At 38.5% G+C, this 27,992-nt stretch overlaps 2 protein-coding genes across 5 annotated transcripts; one reads left to right on the top strand and one right to left on the bottom strand.

Annotated features, from left to right (window-relative positions):
- Nucleotides 1–295: 295 nt before the first annotated feature.
- Nucleotides 296–27,987, bottom strand: HACD4 (3-hydroxyacyl-CoA dehydratase 4). 4 transcript variants are annotated; one of them, XM_036261004.1, is made up of 7 exons: nt 27,888–27,987; nt 24,749–24,852; nt 22,158–22,285; nt 11,549–11,661; nt 5,760–5,866; nt 1,766–1,891; nt 296–979 (listed from the first exon to the last, which is right to left on the bottom strand). In XM_036261004.1, exons 2-7 carry the CDS (start codon nt 24,777–24,779, stop codon nt 897–899), a joined length of 588 nt encoding a protein of 195 aa, XP_036116897.1. In that variant the 5' UTR covers nt 24,780–24,852; nt 27,888–27,987; the 3' UTR covers nt 296–896. The 4 variants fall into 4 exon arrangements, with proteins under 4 accessions (XP_036116897.1, XP_036116895.1, XP_036116896.1 ...); XM_036261002.1 differs by lacking the exon at nt 27,888–27,987 and adding an exon at nt 26,450–26,665; XM_036261003.1 differs by lacking the exon at nt 27,888–27,987 and adding an exon at nt 26,533–26,658.
- On the top strand, nt 21,146–21,620 carry LOC118629575 (60S ribosomal protein L26-like 1). Its single transcript, XM_036261005.1, has one exon. The coding sequence runs from the start codon at nt 21,175–21,177 to the stop codon at nt 21,610–21,612; it is 438 nt and encodes a 145-aa protein (XP_036116898.1). The 5' UTR covers nt 21,146–21,174; the 3' UTR covers nt 21,613–21,620.
- Nucleotides 27,988–27,992: the final 5 nt, after the last annotated feature.

The following is a 27,992-nucleotide window of genomic DNA, read 5'->3' on the forward strand; positions in this document are numbered from 1 at the left end:
TTCTTTTTACATAGTTGCTGGATACTAAGACTAAATAATTCTTTCAAGAAAAGTCAATGATGCACCACTGGTTCAGAAATGATTCCATTAGTTATTCACATATTTTAAATCTTAAAAAAAAAGGATCAGTTTTCAAAACTGTAAGTCATGACATATATGTTACAATAAATTAGCAACAGTATTTCAGTAATAAATGAGCTGAAATGTGACTGGTTCTTAATGTTCTTACCTTCTTTAAATGATTTACTATATTTTTATACCTTTTATCTCCCTGTAAGGTATATATATGGCCTGATTTTTTTTTAAAAGGAATATGGGTATTTATCAAAGGTCTTATTCTGTTTTCATCAATGTCCTCTTTTACAGCATTAAAGCCCAAATAACTTGTGTAATATTACTGATGCTCTTTCAGGGTTGGGAAAATTTTCGCTTTCTAAGTGTGTCTGACATTTAACGTGAGTGTCACCTGTGGGAATGGTGGCATCTGGCTATGAAATGTTACTCTAGACAACTACAGAGCACGTTTCGTATCGCTCCCTCCTACGGATCTGCTGCTGTTCGGAAATTCAGAAGTTAAAAGAAATAGATGTAATTTAGGGTTAATAACTTTGGTTTCTTGATTTTATTGAATCTATTTCACATTACCCTTACAGGAAAATAATCAGGCTTCATACAATACAAAGTTAATATGTATAAATCCACAGCTTTGGAGAAACCGGTTATTCAGAGTATATGTTTTGAAAATGTAATGGGTCAGAGTCACGGACTGCAATTATTTCTTTCATGGATTTTTATCAAACACTAGGTAATTTTCCACCAGAACGCTTCCTGAGTTGTGTTTACCACAGCAGAATCCACAGCCTGTTTTTTCCTACGTCACATCAGACTGCTGTGCCTCACATTTTCTTCTTTTTAAAGGAAAACACTCTGAGGACATCTCTTCTTTCTGAGTAAAGATGACTGTAGATAAAATACATGCCTATTGTGAAGAAGGAAATGGTGAAAGGAAGACTGAGTAACCATTTTTTGGAAAGAACCGTAGTTTTACAATACAGTTCGAGTGTGCCTCGAGTCCAGGGATGAGACTCTTGCCGTGGAGACACACAGAAGCAGTGCTCAAGAAGTGCCCAGCGTCTCTGCAGAAGGGAAGCTAAGCATCTCACTACTGCGTTCACTTCAAGGAATTCATTTTTCCCTTTAAGGTAGCTCTGTTTCTCCCTAGTGCTTCACATTTGTCTTCTTTTATATGTTGTTCTTCTATATTTGGAAGTTGTTACCTTCTAGAGGTAATCACTATCTTGGGGATTTGTGATGGTTAGGAAGCTAAACTTTAATAATGGAAGTTTTTTTTTGTTTTTTTTTCCTAGAAGAAAATTAATTGATCAAAATTTTCAACTGTAAGTTTCTGTTACATACATTTTTCCTGCCTGCTAGGAAATGTTAGCACATAAGGCCAAATAAACAGAAAACTAAATAGATATAAATGGGAAAATCAGAAATAGACAAGGCTGCTTATTTTGACATCTAGGTTTATTTTTTGTAGATACGTGTATCTATGGTCAAAACTTCTATATTTAATACATAATGGAGTTAGTTTCTCCTAGTAAAACTGTTCTGGTTCATCTCTTACTTGATCTTGAAAAAGTATTATAATTTCTAGGTGCTTTACTAACATGATCCAATTCATTGTATCAGGCTACCTCTTCCCATGTTTATAGACCTTTCTGTTAAGGTCGATGGCAGCAAACACAGAAAAGCCACTTACCTATAAAGAGCATCATGAGATATATTTTCAGCACATATGGGAAATAGATGGATAAGTCGAAGGGAAGCTTTGTGGAGTAAGTGCCAAATGATTCAAAATAAGGCAGTGACTGATAGATGGCAAATGCTGTTTAAAAGAAAAAAGAAGGAATCACAGAGGTTTCTCTGCTTAACTTTCTATGGGGATATATATATATCCCCCCACACATACACAGTGGTAGGATGTTCTGTGACAATTGCCGAATACTTTAGGTAAAGCTACAGTTTGATATAGTAATCTGAATGATCCAACTGGCAAGGCCATTATAGCAGTGTGACTGTTGAATTTTTGTACATCTTATACTTTATTCTGCCTACAGAGAAGTAGTTTACAATGTTTCTTCAAATGGTACCTCAAAATACCTTAGCCACATATTGGTGGGTGATAGAAATTTAGAAATTGCTGCATATATTTTCCTCTTGGAGTTTCACAGTACACATTAATATAGTAGAGATTCTGAAAAGTTCTGCAATAAAATAACTGGTTTCGGAAGCAGGTCCAAGGTGGCCTCATAGGAGGACACTGAGCTCATCCCCTCCCAAGAACACTTAGAACAATTCCTCCTGAGGGCTAATTGTACAGTTTCTGGACAACAATTTAAAAATAGGCAGAAGAAATGTATAGACAGTGTTCCCAAGAGAACATACAGATGGCCAACCGACATGAAAAGATGGTCAACATCACTAACCGTAACAGAAATATAAGTGAAAACCACAATGAGCTACATATCACCCCACACCTATCAGAGTGGTTATTATCAAATCCACAAACAAGTGTTGGCAAGGATGTGGGGGGAAATGGAACCCCAGTGCACTGTTGGTGGGACTACAAATTAGTGCAGCTGCTATGGGAAAAAGCAGGGAGGCTCCTCAAAAAAATTAAAAATAGACTCAATGACCCCGCAATTACACTTTCTGGTGTTATCCAAAGAAATCCAAAATGCTAATTCAAAAAGATATATTCACCCTTATATTTATTGCAGCATTATTTACAATAGCCAAGATGTAAGCAACCTAGGCATCCATCAATAGACAAATGAAAAAAGATTTTGTACATATATACAATGGAATATTACTCAGCCACAAAAAAGAATGAAATCTTGCCATTTGCAACAACATGAATGGACCTAGAGGGTGTTATGCTAAGTACTATAAGTCAGAAAAAGAGAAATGCTGTATGACTTCACTCACAGGTGGAATCAAAAAACAAAATGAAAAAGAAAAAAACTCATATATACAGAACAAACTGATGTTTGCCAGATGAGAGGGAATTTGGGGTGATTGGTGAAAGGAATTAAGAAGTATTAATTGCCAGTTTTAAAAATAGTCATGAGGATGTGATGTACATACAGTACAGGAAAAATAGACAATATTATAATAACTATGTTGTCAGATAGATACTAGAACTATTGTGGCGATCACTACATAAGGTATATAAGTGTCTAATCACTATGTTGTACACCTGAAACTAATATATGTCAACTATAATTGAAAAAAAAAAATTTAATGTATTACATAATCAGACCAATTTTGATCAGTTTGTCTAGCACAAAATGGAGACGAAAGTTAATGGGTGAAGTCTGAATAAATAATATGCTGAACTGGGAGTACTGGATTTTTCTCTAGTTTCCAGGTAAAAATCAATTACACATGTCAAGCCTTGATTGGCCTTTTTGTTTCTTATCCTAACCTAAGGCTATTTTTCTATTTATCTTCAGATAGAGTGGTAGGGAGGGAGGAAGAGGAAGAGAGAGAGAGAGAAACATCAATGTGAGAGAGATACATCAATTGGTTGCCGCCTGCATGACCCCAACCCAGGCCAGGATGAACTGCAACCCAGGTATGTGCCCTTGGTCAGAATTGAACCCGTGCCTCTTTGGTCTGCAGGCTGACGCTCTTAACTGCTAAGCCAAACTGGTCAGAGCCTTGATAGGCCTTTTAAAATATGTTTTTATTGATTTTTCTTTTTTAGAGAGAGAGAGATAGAAACATCAATGTGAGTTACATCGATCGGCTGCCTCCTGCACGCCCCCCACTGAGGATCAAGTCTGAAACCTGGGCATGTGCCCTGACTGGGACTCGAACTGGGACCTCTCAGTCCATGGGATGACACTCAATCCACTGAGCCACACCAGCTGGGTGATAGGCCTTTTTAAATACTGCTTCCCACTTTCCATATTTAAAGTGATGCAAATAACATATGCCACATCTTTCCACAGATAAGGAGACAGTAAAAACTTTAAATTTCTTTTCAAGTAGAAACTTTAATCTAACATAATCTAATCATCAATCAAATAACTGCACAATTAAACAAGTCAGGGAAAAGAGGTTTAGGCATTCACCAAGGTCATGTATTGCTAAGTATGTCTACATGACCTAATGATGACTGAATGGCTCTTCTTAGCTTGAAATTCAGCTGTTCAAAATTTATTTCTATTGTATAAAATTACATCCTCACAAATATTCTATTTGGATTAAGAGTTTGTCTTAAGATACTAAGAATTTCACTTGGTTAAAGAAAGGAAAACTATATAACCAAAGCTAATTGTGTAATCTACTTTTTGAGATGAAATGTGGGATTAAAACTGGAATAAAATCTAACTATAATAGCAATGTTGGATCAGAAGCTGAGATGTAGTAATAACCAGGATGAAAGTTAAAAATGGTTTGAGCCCTGGCCCATTTGGCTCAGCGGTTAGAGTGTCGGCCTGCGGTCCAGAGAGACCCGGGTTTGGTTCCTGCTAAGGGCGCGTACCTCGGTTGCAGTTTGTCCCCGGCCCTGGTTGGTTGTGCGGGTGGCAGCCACTCGATGTGTCCCTTTCACGTCGATGTTTCTCTCTCTCTCTCTCTCTCTCTCTCTCCCTCCCTCCCACCCACTCTATCTGAACAAAAAATGGAAAAATGTCCTCGGTTGAGGATAAATAAATAAATAAATAAATAATAAATAAATAAAATGGTTTGGGAGAAACCTATTCCCACCTAGAGATCATAGACACCATTCAGGAAAACCTTGGTACAGGGCAGGGGAAGGGGAAGGGCACCAAACTGGAAGCTAGGAGGAATGCCAAAGACATAGGAGACAAAATTCTTCCTCTCAAAGAGTTTACCACCTATCTGAGAACAAAAGATACTCATGTGAAATGACCAAAGACATCTGTGCAGAGTGGAGGTGAGATGGGGAGAGGAAAGAGATAAGGAAGAGACAATCGGTGACTTCTGGGTACCAGTACTCAAAAAAATGAAATTTTGGCATCTGAGACAGCATGGATGGACCTAGAGAGTAACAAGGCAGGCAAAACAAATACTGTATGATTTCACTTATATGTGAAATCTAAAAACAGAAACAATCTCATAGATACAGAGAACAGCAGATGGTTGCCAGAGGTGTGGGGGCTGGGTGAAAAGGGGGAAGGGAGTTAGGAAGTACAAACTTGCAGTTATAAAATAAGTAACAGGATGTAATGCAGCATAGGAATACAGTCAATAACACTGTAAGAACTACGAAAGTGACAATGCAGCGATCACTTTGTAAGGTATATAAATGCTGAATGACTGTGTTGTATACCTGAAATTAATATTGCATGTCAACTATAATTTAAAATACTTCTTTTTAATTAGGGAAAAATCACTAAATGTTAAACCCCTTTGGATGAGTAAACAGACTTAGGTTAAATGATTTAACCAAAACGCATACAGTGAGTTAATGAAGCTAAGGGCTTAGACACATGTCCTTATTCCCCTCGTCCTATATTCTGTCTACTGTGCACAGCTGCTTCCCTCTCCAACTGTGGCTCTTCATGCTTTGCTTCTTGCATCAAGGGAAGTATGCCAGGAAACAGACACTGAGTCAGCTAAGCAGTGCCAAAAACAGTCATTTAATCATCAAAATATTTAGTGAACCATTATAACTAGATAGCAATTGTCAGTAAGCAATAGATAAGTCACTCTTTTCTTACCTTCAGCAAGAACACACAAAGGATAGATCGGCATCCACAGAGTTTGATTGAGCCATATCAGGACATCGTAAGATATTCCTATGACTGATAACATGCTGTTAGTGTACCTGAAAGGAGACAAGGAACTCATAAGCATCATTTGCTGCGGATGTCTGGGAAATAAAAGAATAAAATGTTTTATTATGTAATTAAATACACAGATAAAACTGGAATGAGTGCAGATTCCATACATTAGTTCCTATAATTTAGGCGGGAGAGGAAACCCATATTAATCTGGCTTGTCTCATGAAGTGGCCCGCAGACAACCATCTCCTTGATTAGTGATTCACTTTCACTCAGAAGCCACGCCCATTTTAGGCAACTAGCAACTAGGGTTGTTGTTGTTGTTGTTTTTATAACAAACAAAGCTTGTAAATACTAAGGAATGAATTTTAAAAATAAAAATACGATTTCCAAATCCTTATTGGCATTCCTCTGCTTACATAGTTTTGCCATCTTATGTGATCAATTAAAGAACTGTCCTGAGATACTTGTGTGGGTTACAGTAGGTAGTTTAAAACCTGCTTTTATGAGATCATAGGTGAAACAGTCTGCATCTTTTTATTTCTCTGTTCTTTGAAGAGGCCAGTGGTTCTCAAGTTTAAGCAAACATCAGAATCACCCAGAGGGCTTTCTAAGGCAAGCTTGCCATGTCCCATCCCCAAAGTGTCTGACTCAGTGGGTTCAAGGGAGAGCCTGAAAATTTGTATTATGAACAAATTCCAGGTGATGTTGAGGCCATTGGTCCAGAGGCCACACTTTGAGAACTACTAGAATAGGCAGTGAATACATATGGCCAAACAAAATCCAAAACTTTGAAAACAATGGTGAAAAGTAAATCTTTTTCTCTTCCCAGGACCCTAATTTCACTCCTCAAAGGCAATGACCAATGCCAATTTCTTATATAGTCTTTCAGAAATATTTTTGCATATGCTTATTTATGTGTATATATTATATATACGATATACCAACATTGCAAGCCCTACAAGCCATATTATCAAACTTTTTTATCTGTACCAATCTAAGTGAAAAACAGGATCTCACTATCTTTTTACTATTATTATTTTTATTATTATTAGAGTAGGTATGTTTAAAAGCCACTTTGAAGTCCAATGTATCTTATTTTCTTTTGTTGCTTATGATTTTGGTGTCATATCTAAGAATCCATTACCAAATCCAAGATCACAAAGATATATCCCTATGTTTTCTAAGTGTTTTTTATAGTTTTAGCTCATACATTTAGTTTTTTGGTCTATTTTGAGTTAATTTTTGTATGTGGTATGAGGTAAGGATCCAACTTCATTCTTTTGCATGTGAATATCCAATTGTCCCAACACCTTGTTAAAAAGACGATTGAATGGTCTTGGCACCCTTGTCAAAAAGCAACTGACCATATATATGAGAGTTATCTCTGGACTATCCATTCCGTTCCATGATATATCCTATGCCAGTATCACAGTCTTGATTATTGTTGCCTTGTAGTATATTTTAAAATTGGGAGGTGTGAGTCTTTCAACTATGTTTGTTTTCAACATTGTTTTGGCTATGTTGGGTTTCTATGAGGTGTTGGACCAGTTTCTCAATTTCTGTAAAGAAGCCAGCTGGGAGTCTGATAGAGATTGCACTGAATCTGTAGATCAACTGGGGGAATCTTGCTGTCTCACAATATTGAGTCTTCAACCCATAATCAAGGGATATCTTCTCATTTATTTTTATCTTAATTTCTCTCAACACTGTTTTATAGTTTGGGGTATATAAGTTCTGTACATCTTTGGTTAATTTACCCCTACTTTATTTTTTTTATTTTTTATTTTTTTATCCTCACCCGAGGATACTTTTTCCATTTTTTTTTTTTTTTTTTTTGTACAGATAGAGTGGGAGGGAGAGAGAGGAAGGGAGAGAGAGAGAGAAACATCGATGTGAAGGGACACATCGAGTGGCTGCCACCCGCGCGACCAACCAGGGCCGGGGACAAACTGCAACCGAAGTACGTGCCCTTAGCGGGAACCGAACCCGGGTCTCTCAGGACCGCAGGCCGACGCTCTAACCGCTGAGCCAAACTGGCCAGGGCTATTTTTTGATGCTATTATAAATAGAATTATTCTACTCTAGATCACTACAAGTGTATAGAATAAAATTGGTTTTTGTATATTGATTTTGTATTCTATAAACCTGCTGAACTAATTTTAATATTTTTAGTGGATTCCTTCTTTTTTAAAATATATATATATATAAGAAAAATCATATCATCTGCCAATAAAGACAGTGTCTCTCCTTTCTTTCCAATATGGACACCTTTTACATCATTTTCTTGCCTATTTGTCATGGCTACAACAATGGTGAATAGGAGTGGCTACAGAAGACATTCTTTTCTTATTCTTAATCTTGGGAGGAAGGCACCAGTCTTTCATCATTAACCATCATATTAACTATGATTTTTTTGTAGATGTCTTTATCAGAGAAAGTTCCCTAGTCTTGCTTTTTAAAAAGTCATTCTAGGGTAAGTTGGGAAGATAATTGTACCCCCATTTTATAGAAGAAAAAAATGACTTTTAAAAAGGTTAGAAACTCTGGAATTTTACTCCTACCTAAAAAAGCAATGAAGCCTGACCAGTGTGGCTCAGTGGTTGAGCATCAACCCATGCCAGCTCGAATCCCCGTCAGGGCACATGCCCAGGTTGCCGGCCAATCCTCAATGGGGGGCGTGCAGGAGGCAGCCAATCAATGTTCTCTTTCATCGATGTTTCTATATCTCTCTCCCTCTCCTTTCCTCTCTTTAAAATCATAAAGAAAAAAAATGTTTTTAAAGAAATGAAAATATGTGCACACAAAGGCTTGCACATGGATAGTCATAACAGTATTCCCCCTCATGACCAAAAAGTAGAAACAACTCAAATGGATAAAGTGTGGTATATCAATATAAGGGAATATTATTCGACCATAAAAAGAAATGAAGTACTGATAGACGTTACAACATGGATGAACCTTGAAAACATTATGCTAAGTGAAAGAAGCCCAACACAAAAGGTCACATATCGTATGACTCTATTTATCTGAAATGTCCAGCACAGGCAAATCCGTAGAGACAGCACTTAGCGGCTGCCAGGAGCTGAAAGAGGGAGGGAATGGGAGTGACTGCTAATGGGTTTGAGGTTTCTTCTGGGGGTGATATGTTCTCAAATCAGACAGTAGCAATGGTTGCACACATTGTTGAATACATTAAAAACCAAAGTTTGGTTTTAAAGGGGTGGATGTTAAGGTACATGAATGATCTCAATGCTGTTATTTAAAAAATAAAAGTGACTTGCCTAAAATCATATAGCAAGTAATAGTGGAGGTGGGGTTCATCCTGAGATCTTATCCTTTTATGTCCAAAAGTTTTTCCATGACAGCATGATGCCACTCTCAGTGCACAAGTAACTTCATTCTATAATGGGTGTACTGAGCTTATCAGAGCCTGAACTGACTCAGAATCAGGCATACCAAAGAATGATACATTAGAAAGCCCAGAGGCTGTCTCATAAACAGGAAGTCATGGGCAAAAGTCCATGAAGTTTGTCCCAAGTCTGCAAAATTACCAGTTAAAAATGAGAAATAATATACTAAGTTCTATATACAAAAATGTATAGTTATTTTAATTCAATAAAATATCTTATTCTAGTTTACTCTAGGGCTCAACCCATTGTTTAGAAATATTTTAACTCAGTTAGATTACTGACAATAAAATAAAAAATTTACATTACCTCAGCTAATTTGTTACCTGTCCACATCAAGATCTTTCAAGCAGGAGGAGCAGTTAGGACATCTCCTCAGACAGCCTCTTTAATAAATGGTGTTGGGTAAATTGGACAGCTACATGCAAAAAAATTAAACTAGACCAACAACTTACACCATACACAAGAATAAACTCAAAATGGATAAAAGACTTAAATGTGACTCGTGAATCCATAAAAATCCTAAAAGAAAATGTAGGCAACAAAATTTCAGACATCACACATAGCACAATTTTCACTGATAAAATGCCTAAGGCAAGAGAAACAAAGGAAAAATTAATACATGGGACTACATCAAACTAAAAAGTTTCTGCACAGCAAAAGAAACAACCATCAAAAATGGAAAGGGAACCTACTGTATGGGAGAGCATAATTGCCAACAATATATCAGATAAGGGGTTAATTTCCAAAATATATAGAGTACTCATACAACTCAACAAAAGGAAAACAAAGAACCCAATTAAAAAATGGGCAAAAGAGCTAAATAGACACCTCTCCAAACAGGACATACAAATGGCCAAGAGACATATGAAGAAATGCTTAATGTCACTAATCATCAGAGAGATGCAAATTAGAACAACAATGAGGTATCACCTCACACCTGTCAAAATGGCCGCCATCAACAAATCATCAAACAACAAGTGCTGGCGAGGGTGTGGAGAAAAGGGGACTCTAGTACACTGCTGGTGGGAATGCACACTGGTGCAGCCACTATGGAAAACACTATGGTGTTTCCTCAAAAAATTAAAAATTGAACTTCCATTTGACCCAGTGATCCCACTTCTAGAAATATATCTTAAGAAGCCTAAAACACAAATCAGAAAGAATATATGTACCCCTATATTCATAGCAGTACTATTTACAATTGCTAAGATCTGGAAACAGCCCAAGTGTCTAATCAATAGATGAGTAGATAAAAAAGCATGGTGCATATACACAATGGAACATTATGCAGCTGTAAGAAAGAGAGATCTCTTACCCTTTGAGATGACATGGAGGGACCTGGAGAGCATTATGCTAAGCAAAATAAGCCAATCAGAGAAATATAAATACCACACAATCTCACTTATTTGTGGAATATAATGAACAAAACAAGCTGATGAACAAAATAGGCCCAGAGACATAGAAAGGAGTACGGTTCAGACTGACAAAACTCAGAGGAGGGGGACAGGGGGAATGGATGAGATGAACCAAAGAACTTATATGCATGTGTGCGTAACCAATGGACATAGACAACAATGCGGGGGTGGGGGGAAGGTGGAATTGGGAGGAGGGTGTCTAGAGGGGAAAAAGGAGAAACATCTGTAACAAAAATAAATTAATAAAAATTGCAACAACAACAAAAAAGCCACTGAGCAAAGCGGATTGTTTATCCCATCACTGCTAGAGATAAGACTAGGCTCATCTCCTTGCAAGGTTTTAGAATTAGAAGGAAGCTGAAGACGATCTAGAGTAAGAAGGTTCTTAATCTGAGGCCCAAGGATTCCCAGGGAGTCCACCAAAGAACTTCAGTCATTGAACCCACTGGAACTGCATACAAAAATGCATGTGGAGGTGCATTTTTCCTCAGGGAGATGAGGGTCCTATATTGAAAATATTCTTGAATTCACAGAAACCAACTCTGTAAGTTCTGACTATGATATGATAAAAGTCTGGCTTTGCTTATTAGAGTAACAAATACCAGAGCAATTGCAAGGAATGCCTTTCCTTAGCAAACAGCTGTGGGTTTATTCCAAACTGGTGTCAGGCCAAGTCTTCTGCTAGATACCTGCACTGATTTGCTCTTGTAAATACCACAGGTTTTAATATCTTTGATATGCCCATTACAGAAGGCACTAAAATACATTTCCATATTAAGATAAAATAATTTAAAAAGGGGTTATGTTTTCTCTCTCATTCCGAGTAACCAAACCTATTACTGCTTTTACTGCAGAAAGCAATTTGGCTTTGTTTTAAGAGATCATTTTGCCTCCTTACCTAACCATATCCAATAGATTCCAGAAGATGAATAAAACACACACCACATACTTCTCTTGGACTTCCTCTTGACTGGTGATCACCACAAACAGGATAATTATTCTCTCTGTAAGCTAACAAAAACAAAACAAACAAAAAACCAGCAAAATCAAGAATTAGGATCATCTGTTAGGCATGTAAGTAATTTTCCAATGTAAAAAACCAGAGTTCCTCTTAAAAGTATGCTTTAACTAGAAATATGTATCCTAAACTGTCAGCGTGATCTCTGAAGGAGTAGGGTTATGGCTGAATCTCATTTCCTCCTTTTTTATTTCTGTATTCTCCAAATCATACATAATAAATAAAAAGATAATGTATTTTATCTGAATCAGGACATTTCCCTTCTTGTAATACATGCCCATATGTTTTTATTCACTTTGGCAAGCTTTTATTGCGTGTCTGCTACGTATCAGATGTTAAGATTATGAAAGCATGGTCCTTGCTCCAGACGGCGGCGGCAGCGAGAGAATGTTCGGCAGTAACTAGAACACAGTGCGAACAACTGTGTCACTCAAACTGCTCTGTCCAGGTGCACAGGTGAGGAAGGTCCTGTCTGGGGAAAGGATGCGGAGAGATTTATGAAGACAGGCAAACATTTCAGTTGGATCGTGGAGAACAGATAGGAATTTTGAGATAGACTGGGTGGGAAAAGGGCCACCCTAGGCCAAGGGAGCGGCCTCAGCAAAGAGGCAGAGATGTGAAAACACGGGATGTGCTGGGGAGCAATGTGAACCCCTGGGGGCTCGAGTGGGTGCTGAGAAGGGAATAACAGGAGATAAAACTGAAAACCTGTTGGGGGCTGGGTTGTAAAGGGTTTTGAATGACACCCCAAAAAATGTCAATTTCATCCAGCAAGGAAGCCATCGTAGCTTTTTTTTTTTTTTTTTTTTTTTTTACTGGGGGGCAGAGGGAGAAGGGGAAGTAATATAATCCTAACTCTCATAAACTAGTAGCAAATGAAAAGAATTCAACATACTTATTTTTTTTCAAGTCAGTAAGCATTTACAAATTAGTGAGAAGTCACTTACGGCTTAACTCTAATTATTGACCTCAAACAATACATTCTTCTTTCCCAATCTAAATATAATGCGCCCTCTTATGTTGTAGTAGTATCCTCTGTACAGTTTGCATTTTTATGTTTTTAATAGAACATTTTACTTTTCTTTCAATGGTCAAGAGAAAATATGCTGAAGATCGAGGGAGCATATTAGTGATAAAAGAAAGGGAAGGATTGCTTTCTATTTTCAATAGCTGCCTTTGTTTTTAAAGCAGATCAAGGAGAAAAGACTGGTCTAATCTATGACTTAGAATCATAGGCTGTAAATCCTAAAAAATCACTTAGTGCAGAGAAATCCAAGATTTGCCAATAGTGGGCCACATGATCAGAGGTCCAGTTGTATAAACTCTATCAGCATGTTTATGACTATAACAGTGAGTCAAGAGGGTCCTTGCTTAGCTATGGGAATTAGATATGATTCAAACCTTAGTCAAGCTGTGCAAGCTATCTACATAGCTGTTTTTCTCTTGTCAGTCTTTGGTTTCTTGATTTAATTTCATTCTAGTCCTATAATGAATTATACTTAACTGCAATGATAATTACTGAATGATCCAAGCTTGCTGCCATGACACCCAGCAACCTTTGGATACAAGATCTTAGTAGCAAGCAACAATTTAGAAACTACCTAATCCTATGTTTAATCAGTGCCTGCTAATTAGGAAAATCATCCACTTTTTGATAAAATCTCAAGAGATACTCACATATGAATGCATACACAAAACACGTATTTCTAATTACATGGTTGACTACTGAAAGAAAAAAACTTGGATACCTCTTAATAAGATGGATCTCTAGGGTCCCCTCCAGATACTAACCCAACCTCACCTTTTTACAAGTAAGGAATTCAGGAACCAAACAAGTTAAGTGACTTGCCCAAACTAGAGGCAGACCTGAAAAAAATTATATATAAGCCAAGTTTCCTGGTTTCCAGAGTTGTAATCTGTCCATGATGTCAGGCTGCCCCTTAACTGATGAGTACAGACAAGAAAATATCTTCATAGACACTGTCTCTGGCCAGTGTGGCTTAATTGGTTGGGCATCATTGCATGGACCAAAAGGTTGCAGGCTTGATCCCCAATAGGGGGCATGCAGGAGGCAACCAATCGATGTTACCCTCTTGCACCGATGCTTCGCTCTTCTCCCTTCCTCTCTCTCTAAAAATCAATGAACTATTATTTTAAAGAGGGAGAGAGAGAAACTGGGGCTGCACAATAAAATTCACCCTGCTCAGAATCATCACTTGAGGGTCTGTGGCATATTAGTGATAGAATCCCAACTTCATAGAAATCATCAATCAACATGCCCCCAAAAGCATGCAACCACATACATACATGTGGATATGTGAAGATTTCCCCCCTACAATGTCAGTCTAATTAACACATTATCTGATGGTTATCTAACTCTAACTTGACCATTCAATGGCAATACAATGGGCCAATTTAGGTGGAGATATTCTTAAATTGATAAAAGTCAGTATTTATTGGTTACTTTGAGCCAGATTCCAATTATACATCACCTCATTTAATCTCCCTAACAACCCTAAGTAGTGCTTTTATTATTATCTGCTTCTTCATTTTAGAAAGTGAAAGTGACTTGCCTAAAGATCTGGAATCAATATCTATACAATGGGATTCTAAATCCCTTGTTGTTAAGACATGTTCATCTGTGTTATTTTATGGGCTACCCCTGCACACATTATCCAGGTTATAGTCTATTCTTTTAAACAGCTTCTCCTCAAAAGTTAAACCTTAAAACAAGAACCTTGACTTTCTAAATCAACACCAAATTTTGAGAAATAGATGTTTAATTTTTTACTCTCCTTTATAATAATTTCACCAGTTATTTGAAGCTTTACATTTGGAAGAACTTAGCACTTTGTCATTTTAAACAAATCCTGTGAGAACATGACTAATTACTAATGAATGGTCTTGTAATGTTTAGTGTAACTCAAACAGGTAGAATACAAGTACAGTAAAAAAATGCTATAACTTAGTCCCAATTAAGCATGGTGGTAAGGTAGTCTGCTCAAAAGTATGGTAACTATAAAATAAAAATATTTTGCATTTTTATGTTCTATTTGGGAATCTTAAACTCCAGGTTAAGCAATGACTCAAACTAAATTGTTAATTTATATATGGCTGCTAGCACTTTAGTTATAAACTGTTGAAGGGGGTAAAATTACATTTTAACTATAGGGAGAATTTCTAGAATCTTTAAAAAAAAGTTAGTTTTAGCCTCAATGACTATTTTACTTTTTCAATCCTGTGAACTTTTGTTGAGAACTTCAGAAGCATGCCCTTATATGTTTACTAACCACCAGATACTGTATTCTATGAGACAAAAGCATTTAAATAATTCTAGTTTTATTTTGTTGTTGTTTATTCACTCATCATTCAATAGATATTTATAAAGTGTATTGTTCTGGGTCCTATAGCTATGACCAAGACCAAGTCCCAGCCCTCATGTTATTTACATCCTACTTAGTGAGAGAGACAGTAAACAAATGTAGCATAACAGTTAGTTGAGAGTTCAGGACAAATAACCTAAATCCAAATGTTTCCTGTACCACTCACAATTTATGTGACTTTGGGTAATTTATTTAACTTTTGTGTTCAGTGATTATACTGAAGATAATAATTAGTATTATATAGTAAATATATAGAATAAGGTTATGAATATTAAATAAGTTTAATGCATGTGAAGAGCTTAGAAAAGTATTTGGTGGCACATAGAAAGCCCTAAATAAATGTAAGCTATTATTAAGAAAACATAATTTAATGAGTGATTAGTATTTTAAAGGAAAATGCACTTTTTCTATATACATAATCAAGACTATCAATGAATAAGAAGTTAATCTCAGTATCTTTTTTTGTTGTTGTTGTTATGTGCCCCTAGCAGAACCCGAACCCAGGACTCTCTGGTCTGCAGGCCAACACTCCAACCGCTGAGCCAAACCAGCTAGGGCAATCTCAGTATCTTTAAAAGTATACTGTAAATATAGTTTTTAAATGATCACACCAAAGGATTCCATGAATCAAATGTAAAATACAGAGGAAAAATCTAAAATTTTGCCTACTGGGTGCATAGTGTGTATAATTTATTTCCAGGAAGCTTTAAAATTTTGAAAATCTCATAGCTCAACACTATCTTTAGTTTTACCTCTAACAATACAAACCTGTTCTCAACTCAAAACTGAAGAGAAAATCTACATGACTCTATGGAAAATCAGAAGATTACTCAATCTGGCACTGCAAAGAAGTGTCTGCTTCATAGCTAAAAAGAAAGTAGTGTGAAACTTAGCTGTTTTCCTAAAAGGGTTTATTTTAAAACACTCTCCTTTGGGATTTCCTTATATTTGTTCCCATAAGAGTCTGTGACTGAAATCTTTAGGTTTTGCTTGCCCTAACAGAAATAGAAAGTAACATTGGTAAATTTAAAGATGATTCTTGCAATTTGGGCTCCCAAATGGAATTTTTGCAGGCATAATACTACTGGGATAATAATTTCTATTGTTTTGATATATAGATTTTTAAAAATTGTGTAAAATTAATACATGTACAGCAGTATTTATTATGATGCAAAGGAAAGGATGCTGAATTTAGCCATTTTAATTCAGTAATGTATGAAGTCTTTGCATTTCAAGCATTTCCAAAAGGTAAAGAAGTAAACTGGATCACTCTGAGGGTTCCCTAAAGGCATATCAATCTGAAGACACAAAGGTTTGTTCTGTGGATATTTTCCCTTCTCCTTGAGTTGAAGTATCCTCAAGTTATATCAATAAAAACTTCTTTCTCACCCGGCCTGTGTGGCTCAGTGGTTGAGAGTTGACCCATGCACCAAGAGGTCGCAGGTTCAATTCTTAGTCAGGACACATGCCCAGGCTATGGGCCTGATCCCCAGTGGGGGGCATGCAGGAGGCGGCCAATCGATGTTCTCTCTCACTGATGTTTCTGTCTCTCTCCCTCTCCCTTCCTCTCCCTCTCTAAAATCAATACAGAAAGAAAAATAACTTTTTTAAAAAACAAAACAAAAAAACCTCTTTCTCCGGTTCCCACTCAAGCAAAGTCAGAACAAAGCCCTTCAAAGTCAACATTTCAGGGTTGTTGGATTTCTGCTCTGTAAAGATCAAGTTGTTTTCATGAAACCTACTGAAATAAACTAATTTACCAATTCAACGCTTTTTTTTTTTTAACCAAGCTAATAAAATATACAAGGTCATTTGGGAAGAAGGAGTTGGAGAGGTGAGATGCTTAGTTTTCACTTGTATTATCATTTCCTATAACAAGTATATGCATTTTTGGACCTTTTTTACTTTCCCATTTTATAAATTTAAAATATCAAAAGTTAACTATATTTCCTTATATAATTTTAATTGGAGTGCAATTATTTCCCAAAATGGATGTCGATAAACAACTATTTATGTTACAGTTTTGCCCTTTTCCCCTAAAGCAGTGGTTCTCAACCTTCCTAATGCCACGACCCTTTAATACAGTTCCTCATGTCGTGGTGACCCCCAACCATAAAATTATTTTCGTTGCTACTTCATAACTGTAATTTTGCTACTGTTATGTCTTAGGAGACCCCTGTGAAAGGGTCGCTCGACCCCCAAAGGGGTCATGACCCATAAGTTGAGAATCGCTGCCCTAAAGTGTGTTGTTTTAAATGCATAAAAATATACATATCTGTGTTAAATTATTATAGTCTTATTACAAGTCAGTTTTTTCTCCTTTTTCCTTTAGCAATTGTGTGTAATTCAAAAATTCATAATGGCTTTTCTCTTTCAAAATAAAGATGTATGTATAAAACATTTAAAAATACACAGAACAGCCATGGCCGGTTTGGCTCAGCACTTAGAGCATGGGCCCGTGGACCAGAGTCATGGACTCCGTTCCCGTCAAGGGCACGTACCCCCCTGCGGTTTGTCCCCAGCCCTGGTCATGTGGGAGGCAACTAATCGGTGTCTGTCTGTCTGTCTGTCTCTCTCCCCTCCCTCCCACTCTATTTGAAAGGAAATGGAAAAAATAGATATACATATACATATATATATACACACACACACATATTATGTGTGTGTCTGTGTGATTATATATATATATATATGCACACACACACATATATATGCACAGAACAACACACAAAAACAAACACCCCCTATACACACACCACCACCATTTGATACATGTGATTCTAAGTGCTTGACTAGCTTATCATTCCTACTGTTTTTTGGAGTGACTTATCTTGATATTTGGGAAGACCAGTTTCCATAAAGAGAATTCAGTTGTGACCTAGCAACCTCACAAAGGTGATGGCAGAATAACATCACAAATGTGCAGACAAGTTGTTCAGCCTACTTGAAACTATGGACACCATGCATTTTCCAAGATGCCAGATACAATCAGCTATGATTACTGTGTCAGGAGCTGAGCCACATTTTTAACTACAGTTTCTTCACTTATAAATGGGGAAGCAGAAAAACCAAGAAAGATTTCACAACCTTAGAGTTTTGTTTTGTTATTTTAAAGCGGGGACCTCAGAGTCATCTCATAGCATCCCATAATGAATGACTTCTAATTGTCTGCAGAATGCTAATTAGGGAAAAGGGAGAAAAGGAAACTTTGGACATGATGGGGTGTGTTTTTGAAACTTTCTCCAATACCATGTCCATTCTGAACACCACAGGAAAGACAGTAAATGAATAAAAGAAATAGAGGATAGATGAAATCTCAAAAAAGAGATAAAAAGAGGAAACCAAATAATCACAACAAAAATTAATAATGATCAGCCCGGGATGGGAATGGTAACTGTCTCCCCAACGTGACGACCCTCACTTGTTATCCCCACCAACAAAATAGACTTAAAAATCATTTCAGCCCCATTAATAGTAGACTCTGCAACCTCACCTTTGAATAAAAAGTTTCAATGAATAGTTCCTATTATTTTCAAGTTACCAATCCAGGATATAGTTTGATTACAGTGGTCATATTTCTATAAGCCATTACAATTTCAATTAATAGTGATTAAAACCACACTTAAATATTCTGGAATTTCTGGAACGCCAAGTCAGATTTCTAACTTTTATAATAGTTCCTATTATTATGCAAGCCTACCTAATTTGGGAAAGCATAAAAAATGTGCACATATTTCTAGGCATATTATTGTTTTCTTTCTAACAAATTTAACTGTCCTGTTTCTCATGGCCATTCCCTACCTTGGCAATAACTAAAATAATACCACTCTAAATGTTGAAAATTCTGAAATTAATATTAGTCAATTTAGCTTACAAAAGTAAAAAGTCCAAAAAGGTATACCAAAAGAAAACATGACTTAGATTTTAGGTGAATTTAATCATGCTCCAAGAAAAATAATTTTATATGATAGAATACAACTTTCATTTAACCTGGGTTATTAATTCTGTTCTCTAAAATTACCATCATGGGATGCTGGTATTATATGCATTCTGGTTGTTTACAAATAATAAACATCAATAAATCTTGTTCCCAAATAATATGTTTCTTCTGAGACAAATATGTGCCCCTTTTATTTTTATAAGGAAATAAGTTTAAGGAAATTCCTAGTCTTGGCTAGCTGAATGTTAGCTAACTACTACTTTGTTATTAGTAGTTCATATTCCAAGTAGTGCCCTGATTTTTATTTTACATTTGATATTTCAACACTTAAAATGTCTTCATCTTGCCCTGGCCAGTTTGGCTCAGTGTTTAGAGCGTCGGCCTGCGGTCCAGAGAGGCCCGGGTTCGGTTCCCACTAAGGGCACATACCTCGGTTGCAGTTTGTCCCCGGCTCTGGTTGGTCGTGCGGGTGGAAACCACTCAATGTGTCCCCTTCACATCGATGTTTCTCTTTCTCTCTCTCTTCCTCTCTCACCCTCCCACTCTATCTGAACAAAAAATGAAAAATGTTCTCGGGTGAGGATTAAAAAAAAAAATGTCTTCATCTTAATGAATACTATTTCTCTACTTTTATTTAATAAGTAAAATTTAAAATCTCCCATAAACTTATACTGCTAAGTTCTTATTAGTCTCCTTAGTATTATGCTCCTATTACCATCTTTTAAATTTTCATGGTATTTTAAGCAAATTTAAATACAAGGATATATGCCATTCCTTCACTCAACAAAAAATTAAGGTGTATGTTCATGTTCTAAGCAGTTTGCTAGGTGCTGGCAATATAATCAGATTCTGACATTTTATTTTTACAATGCAAATTTGTCAAATTTAGTTGTTTATCCATTTTTCTAATTTATTTTGTGAGTAGTTAAAATCATACTCATATAAATGCCTTTTTTCTGAAGATTCTAAACACAAGTTCATATAGTCACCTAACCCTTATCTCTCCTTTTTTATGGAAAATACCACTTTTTTATTCTTTTGCCTCAATCCAGCAATGATTTCTTCTATTGAACCTCTACTAGTGAATTTCCCATTTTCCTTCAACCTGCCTTTAAAACGATCATGGTCATCTAGGACTACAGACATGGTAGTAGTAGTCCTAGAGAACAAATAATAGCTAAAATAACAGCAATATCTACCAGTATTATAACCTTCCTTTCATGTTTTTATTGATTTTTTAGAAAGAGAGTAAGAGAGACATAGAAACACTGATGCTGATGTGAGGGAGAAACAGCAATCAGCTGCCTCCTGCACACTCCTAACTGGGGATCGAGCCTACAACCCTGGCATGTGCCCTGACTGGGGATTGAACCAGGACCTCTCAGTCCATGAGACAACACTCAATCCACTGAGCCACACTGGCCAGGCCCGGTATTGTCATCTTAACTAAGTGCTGGGAACTTGTCCTTTCCCATTTTCTCAGTTACTTCATGAGATGCATGTTATTTTCACATCACATGAGAAAATAAGTTTGGAACAAATTATAGGACTTGTTTAAATGCATGCTGCTACTAAGAGGTAGTACTAGGATTTGAATCCAGATCTGACTGATCCCCAAGTCTATTATTAGACATTATACTAGATAACCATGAATGAGCTCTTTCCATTTGTATGCAGAACAAGTGGCAGAGTGAACAAGAAATGGCTAGGAAATACTCTATTTTCTGAACAGGGGTAAAAGGAACTTTTTAAAAAATTAAACTTATTGGGGTAACATAATTTTCAGGTATACAAGATTATAATTCAACATCTGGGAGTAATATACAAAATATTTAAGAACCTCAAACAACTTAATAACAACAAAAAAACAACTGGTTAAAAATTGAGAAGAGAACTTGACTAGACACTTTTCCAAGGAAGACATACAGATGGCCAACAGACCAAAAAAAAAAAAAAAAATGTTTAACATCACTAGTTATAAGGGAAATGCAAACCAAAACCACAATGAGATACCACTTTATACCCATTAGAATGGCTGTTATTTAAAAAAAAAAAAAAAGGATTGGCAAGAATGTGGGTAAAAGGGAACCCTCATACACTGCTGGTGGGAATGTATGGAAAACAGTACAGAGTGTGTCAGTCTTTTCCCTTTTGCGGCCTCGTAGAAAGCGCCAGCGGTCAAAATGAAGTTTAATCCCTTTGTGACTTCTGACCGGAGCAAGAACCGTAAAAGGCATTTCAATGCACCTTCCCACATTGGCAGGAAGATTATGTCTTCTCCTCTTTCCAAAGAGCTGAGACAGAAGTACAATGTTCGGTCCAAGCCCATGCGAAAGGATGATGAAGTTCAGGTTGTTCGAGGACATTACAAAGGGCAAAAAATTGGCAAAGTAGTCCAGGTTTACAGGAAGAAATATGTCATCTACATTGAACGAGTGCAACGGGAGAAAGCTAATGGTCCAACTGTTCATGTGGGCATTCACCCCAGCAAGGTGGTTATCTCTAGACTAAAACTGGACAAAGACCGCAAAAAGATCCTTGAACGTAAAGCCAAAGCTCGCCAAGTAGGAAAGGAAAAGGGCAAATACAAGGAAGAAATAATTGAGAAGATGCAGGAATAAAGTAATCTTACATACAACTTTTATTAAAACTTAAAAGGAAGAAAGAAAACAGTCCAGAGGTTTCTCAAAAAATTGAGAATAGATTTCTTTTTTGATCATCTACTCTTTGCCAGGTATAGGGAGTAGTGTTCTTTCCCTGAAACAGCGCGATGATTGTGGGTGATACAGTCCCACAGTGGTAGGTAGGGGGGCCAGGCACCAAACCCAAGGCTGAATGGCTCCAACTCTCTGCCTTTCCTCAGTCCTACCCTGCCCAGGGCCCTGGCAGAATCACAGTGGGAAGTGGCTGTGAAATCTCCCCCCAGGAAAGGAACACCGCAGTGTCGCACAGAGCAACAGGCTCATTGCCCCAAATGTTTCCGATTGGCTCTCCTAATGGTGCAATGTTTGAGGATGAGCTGATTTGTCATGGAATTTTCCTCATCAGTAACTTGGGTTTCAAGTTTGCAAGAACTGGCTTTTTACCTGCCATAAAGTCAAGAGAGGCTATAAATAGAACAAGTATAAAACATATTCAAAGCAATAATAATGTCATTAAAACCTACCTGCAGCAACCTAGGAAGAAGATGGTTTGATTCGATGCCGACATATATGTGCAGCAACTCCAAGAGGGAAATGGATTGGCAAAGTTGCATCACAAGTCCAATAGCATAAAATGTGTCAACCATTGAATCTGTGTCCAGAGAATTAAAAATACAGATATAGTAAACACTAGTGCCCAGACCCCATCTCCACAGCACTTTTACATAAAATTGAGATTATTCACTCTTATTTTCATTGTATACATGTGAGAAATTTCCTGAAGAGACCACTTATTATTGACTAGGCAACTGAATAAAGTCCTTCATATTATAGTACATTTTAACTCTTCCTCTTCCAAAAAGAAGTAGAACTTGACAAAGAAGGCTCTATGGCCAAAACTGTAGCATTTGTTCCCCCATTTATGAGATTATAAAGCAATATCCTCATAAAAGTAACCAGCTAGAATCCAGACTACAGCAAAGGTAAATAGGTTGGAGGTGAGCTTGTTGAAGCTGCTGCTGTCTCACAGCTTTTCCATTGACAAGAAAATGACAGATGAGAAAATATGATTTCAGAGCAGCTTTATAGAAACGGCATTAATGATGCCAGGATATCAAATAACATGTGTATCAAGTATGTATGTCCTGTACATACTTAGTGTTCTCTGGATTTTTGTTAGTTTTTTAAATTACATTTATTTGGGCGACATTGGGTAACAGCAACATTAGTTTCAGGTGTACGTTTTTATAATATGACATGGGCATACTCTGTTGTGTGCCCACCACCTGAAGTGTAATCTCCTTCCATCACCATATATTTGGTCCCCTTTAGCCTCTCTGTCCTCCTCCCATGCCCCTCGATTTCTGTTAGTTTTAAGGACCAGAACTTGGACCGCTGGTGGGGACTTCTGGAGTCTGCACCGCAGAGGGCCCAAATGGAAACCTGAATTTGCAGAGAGCTGAAATGGGAGGGAAACAAATGTTCCTTTAAATAGAACAAATGTTCCTTTAAATAGAACAAATGTGTTGGTTTAAATTTTAAAATGAAACCCTGCCCTATTAACATAGTTCTTAGGAAGATTCTGCTCTTTACTGCCTAGTGATCATAAATTATCATCAAGCACTAAGGGTTTCTCTTTCCAGCAGCTCTATGAGATGGACACTATTCATATTATCCCCATTTCACAGATGAGTTCTGAGGCCTAGACCGGCGGTGCTCTTCTCCACTGGCCTGCACTTACTGTGATAGAGCCTTATCAATTACACGGCTCCATGGAGGAGGAAGGAAACAGGTATTGCTAAGTTCATGTGATTATATTACTATAAGCTGCTTACTTAATTTATACATTGATTCAAGAGTAATACTGAATCCCCACTAAGTTGTTTTCAGTCTACCTTCCATATGAATAGGTTAAATTTCTTTAATAAGCAGCTTTTATAATTATAATGGTAGGATAAAAAGGAAGAAATACTTTTCTGACTAAAGCAATTTTTCCCACTGGAAATGCCAGGCAGCATAAGAAAGAGTTCAATGCTTGTGACTTGTGCTGTGAATGACTTATGATACGCCACGGCCACAGCCAACTTCCAAGGCCTGGACGTGTTGTTGGTTGTCTCTCCCATTGCCTTGTTTTCCTCTGCTTGAAGACTCCCAACACGCAGTTGAAATTCAAGCCTGAGGTTGTACCTTTGGAGGTTCTTAACAAAGGCAAGAATTTTTCTGTAGACTTCAGTAAGAAAAAAGCAACATAAAATAGTTTATGGTACCTCACAAGTTGAATAATTTCCTGATGATACAGAAGTCAGAACTGATGAGCACAGCATGACTTTCCCCAGATATATGCTACATGTTTGTTTTTAGCTGAAACCAGCAGTTGCTAAAATTGTCAAGTCACCCAACAGTTGTAAACTGTGATGACACTTACCCATGTGGGGATGGAACATGAATGTTATTTTGACAATCTTTTAGTGATTCTTTTATTATTATTATTATTATTATTGAAATGCTATTTAAAATCTTTACATTTTAGGAAACTGGAAGAAGCTTAAGACTCAAACCATTAATGCCAACTCCCATATAAGTGATGTCATCTACAAGTGTGTTATTGTCTTAGGGACACGTTACACCTTAAGGGGACCAAATAAAGACCTGAGGAATATAAAGTTTCTCTTTCATTTATTAGTCTCCAGTTACCTTAAACCTGGGGAATAAAGACTAAGGGAAGAATTTGGTTATTTGCTGATTTCTCTGCACAAAATGTTACACATATTAGAATTTACATATTATCTCAAAACACAGCAAATCTGCTAAGGTTTGGTCCAGAATCAAGAAGAAAGAGAGAGATGGCATCACCCAATGCCAGGTCTACAGTTTCAGGGCAAACTGCCCACTCAGGGGGAAGCCAAATCCCTTTTCTCATCTCATCTCCCCACTTCTCCAAAAAGGGTTTGGTTTTTTGTACTAAACAAGAAGCAAGATTTCTGAGCATTATGGTCACTAAATTTAGAGTGAAGAATTTTAGGTAAAGTTCAAAGATGTTAAAAAGTTAATATAAGTAAGACTAGGTGAAAACAAGATTAATAGATAAAAATCAAAAAGTTTTTTAGAGTTTTACCTTTTCCAAATGAAAAGAATCTGACTGTCATATTTGTAAATATCCATGAGTGGCCACAGAACTGGATTAAGTAGTAGATAAAAAGATAGGCGTTTTTCCTATACCTATAAATACAGAAAAATACCATTAAACACTTTCTTTATAATCATCCTTTCAGCATAACACACATATCATTGAACTAACCTACTGGCCAAAGTGAACAAACAAGAGAAAATTATTGCCTATCAGTCTTTTATTTGGTTACCCCTCGAAGGCATATCAGACTTTGAAAGCACCACAGCACACATGATCCACAAATGAGTGTCCTGAGTTGCCTAAACCCAAATATGGTTCTATTTCAAAATCCACTTTATCTTTGACAAAGTTCTAACCTTGCTGCTCACTAAGGGATAAAAGTAAGCATTGCAAAGACTGCTTTGAATATTTTTGAGGGGGAAAAATAGAGAAGGGATTGGTGTGGCAATATGTGTTTTAAGTGCAGAACTTGAGAGATAACTGGTTTATAATTAGGGGAGGGGCGTAGTGATGCTGGCTTTCCAAATGGTGGATTAATTCAGTAATTGGACAGGCCTGACTTTGGGATGCATTATGTGATTAGGGTCAGTATCTCTCCACTGCCTCCTAGTCTGCAAGAGCAGGTGTTTCCTTCATCAGACACACGTAGAAGGCAGTGTAGAGACTCAGCCAGAAAAGTGAAGTCAAGCTGGGTTTATACATGGGTTGCTGGAGAGATGACCAAGAGATGATTGACAGACATGCTTTTGACGGAGTCCAGACAAGCACTGTTGGAAGTGTTCTCTGGTGCTTCAGAAGGGTAGTGGGAGTGGCCCTGCCATTGTAGACAAGGTTTTCTCCTAGTTGGGGATGCGAAACCTCTGAGAAGTAAGGTAAGTAGGCTAGAAAGCAGATACCGTGTAGCTTTATGATTTTCCTGGGACGACACAAGCTAGTGAAGGGGTAGGGAAGAGGCGCGCATCCCTTCAACCAGCCTCAGAATCACTTGGAGTCTCGGTTAAACACACAGTCCGCGGGCCCCACCCGAGTCCTTCTCTGGCCCTGGGCCCTCGAATGTGCACATGCGACGGGAATCTCGGCAGCAGGCAGATCTCAAATTCACCCTGAAGCACTACGTCTGAGAAGCCAAGGGAAGGCACCGGCGGGAGGAGGGAAGGGAAGGGCAGGCAAGGAGCTCTCAAAATGAGGGCGTGGCCGCGTCGTCGGTCCTTCCCATTTCCTCTGGAAAATGGGGGAAATAACGGAACCTTCGTCCCAGGGTGGGCGAGAGACCTGAATTAGCTCATACCTGCCGCGGGCTCGAGGATGTGCGGGCGCAGGGCTGCGCTGCCGAGCGCTCGCGTGCCTGCCCAGCCGCCGCTGCGGAGGGGCCCCCCGCCCGCGGCCCCTCCTCCCGCACCCTCCCCGCCGGCCGCGCCGAGCGCCCTACCTCGGCTGCAGCCAGGCTGGCAGCGCCATGGGCCCCGCGGGCCGCCGCCAGCCCTCCAGCGCCGTCCGGGAAGGAGCGCCCGCGGGGAGCTCGGAGGGGCAGCCCGCCGGCGCGTGCGGAAGGGCGGGGCCTCTCCACATTCAGCAATTTACAACAAAAACAAGAAAAGCCCAACGTTGTGCAATGGGCAGGAGCTGCAACCCAAGTTCCTCAAGTTCCTGCAGCGGCGGCCAGACGCTGCACCACAAACGACCCACCTCCCGCTGGGCTGAGGCCGGACACACCCACGCGCGCCCGCCTTCCCCGCAGGTTCGCGCAGCTCCTCTCTGGGCGTCCTAACCTCAGGCTTGAGGCTCTGTTGCAGCTTCGTTGAGATTACTGGGACCTCCCACCTGGCCTTCAAAAACGCTAAGCAAATAAGCCGATCAGAGAAAGAAATACCACGTGATCTCACTTATTTGTGGACTATAATGAACAACAAAAAAAAAAGTGACGAATAAAACAGACCCGGAGAGAGAAAAGAGTGTGGTTCAGACTGATAAAGCTCAGGGGAAAGGGGTGACGGGTGGGGGGAAGGATGAGATAAACCACAGAATTTATATGCATGTATGCATAACCCACGGACATAGACAACAATGCTGGGGGAGGGGGGTTGGGAGCAGGGTGTCTTCTGGGGCGGAAAAAGAGAAACATCTGTAACAAAAATAAATTAATTAAAACAAAAACGGAAAAAGCAGGCAGTCACGCCATCCCAAAGCCTCCCCGGATGCGTGGGCATCAGGTGCCCGCCTCTCTTATTACCCTCACCTGTGAGGCGGTTCAGCGAGGAAGTTTGTGGCCACACTTCCCCCAACGCCTTTTCAGCTAATAGGCCTGATTCCTCCAGGATCAGGCATCCTTGCCCTCTAACTTCCCTGGATCCTCACTGATGCTTGCAAATCCTTATACATATCCGTGGATGTCCATCTCCTTATCCTACGCCCACCACGCAGAAAACCTTCTCCAGATCACTCAGCCCTACAGCATCCCCGTCTCTTTCATGCTCAGACTGCCCACCTTCTACATTGCTGGTAAGGTCCAGGCCATCTTCCTGGCTCTATGCCCTCTAGAGAAACACCACCAAATAAATAAGGAAATAGCCAAGATAGCACTTGCAAGAAAGTGGGACAATACCACCCAGTTTGGGGGGTTGGTAAGTAGTACCCCCATTTTACCTAAAGGGAAGTTGAGGCTTTGAAAAAATGTTAAGCCACTTGCCACAGGTCACATGACTAATAAGTGGCAGAATTAGAACTTCAAGGTCGGGGTTAGTTGGTTTTCCCTCCATTAGACCAGAGGCCCCTTTCTCATAATCCACTCTGACCTCTCACCTCATAGCCCACCTCTCACCTTTACATTTGTCTGCACCTTCACCCATCTCTGCCCTCTGTCAAAGGTTCCCCCTCCCCCGCACTTACCAACTCCTGGAAGTCACTGCACCAGCTATTACCCACTCACTGCCTCTTGCCTCATCCTCATCCTCTCCTTTTCACTGGCTTTCCCCACGGTTCAGCAACATACTCAAATCTCTCCTACCTGTGAGATTATTCTTTTATTATTCTTTTTTATTCTCTCTTGATATAATTTTCTCTCTCCTTTTTCTCAAAACTCCTTGGCCACCTTCTTTCATAATCAGATGCTTCTTTAATTTCTTACCTAGTCTTCCTGTTTCATAACACCTTGCAGTTTGACTTTCCTTCCCAACACTCTCCTGACACTGCTGTCTTGGGAAACTGCCTTAATTTCTTCCCTGCGTCTCCA

The sequence above is a fragment of the Molossus molossus genome, unplaced genomic scaffold (assembly GCF_014108415.1).
Source record: "Molossus molossus isolate mMolMol1 unplaced genomic scaffold, mMolMol1.p scaffold_m16_p_14, whole genome shotgun sequence".
Taxonomy (NCBI): Eukaryota; Metazoa; Chordata; class Mammalia; order Chiroptera; family Molossidae; genus Molossus; species Molossus molossus.

What these genes read in the sequence shown, in the direction of transcription:
- HACD4 (XM_036261001.1), bottom strand. Translation starts at nt 26,221, where the DNA reads ATGGCGCTGCCAGCCTGGCTGCAGCCGAG. An exon ending in TTCTTCCTAGGTTGCTGCAG is followed by an intron (nt 11,662 to 22,157) that starts GTAGGTTTTAAT and finishes TGTTTTTGTTAG; the next exon opens with CTTACAGAGAGAATAATTAT. An exon ending in TCTCATGATGCTCTTTATAG is followed by an intron (nt 980 to 1,765) that starts GTAAGTGGCTTT and finishes TCTTCACAATAG; the next exon opens with GCATGTATTTTATCTACAGT.
- LOC118629575 (XM_036261005.1), top strand. Translation starts at nt 21,175, where the DNA reads ATGAAGTTTAATCCCTTTGTGACTTCTGACCGGAGCAAGAACCGTAAA.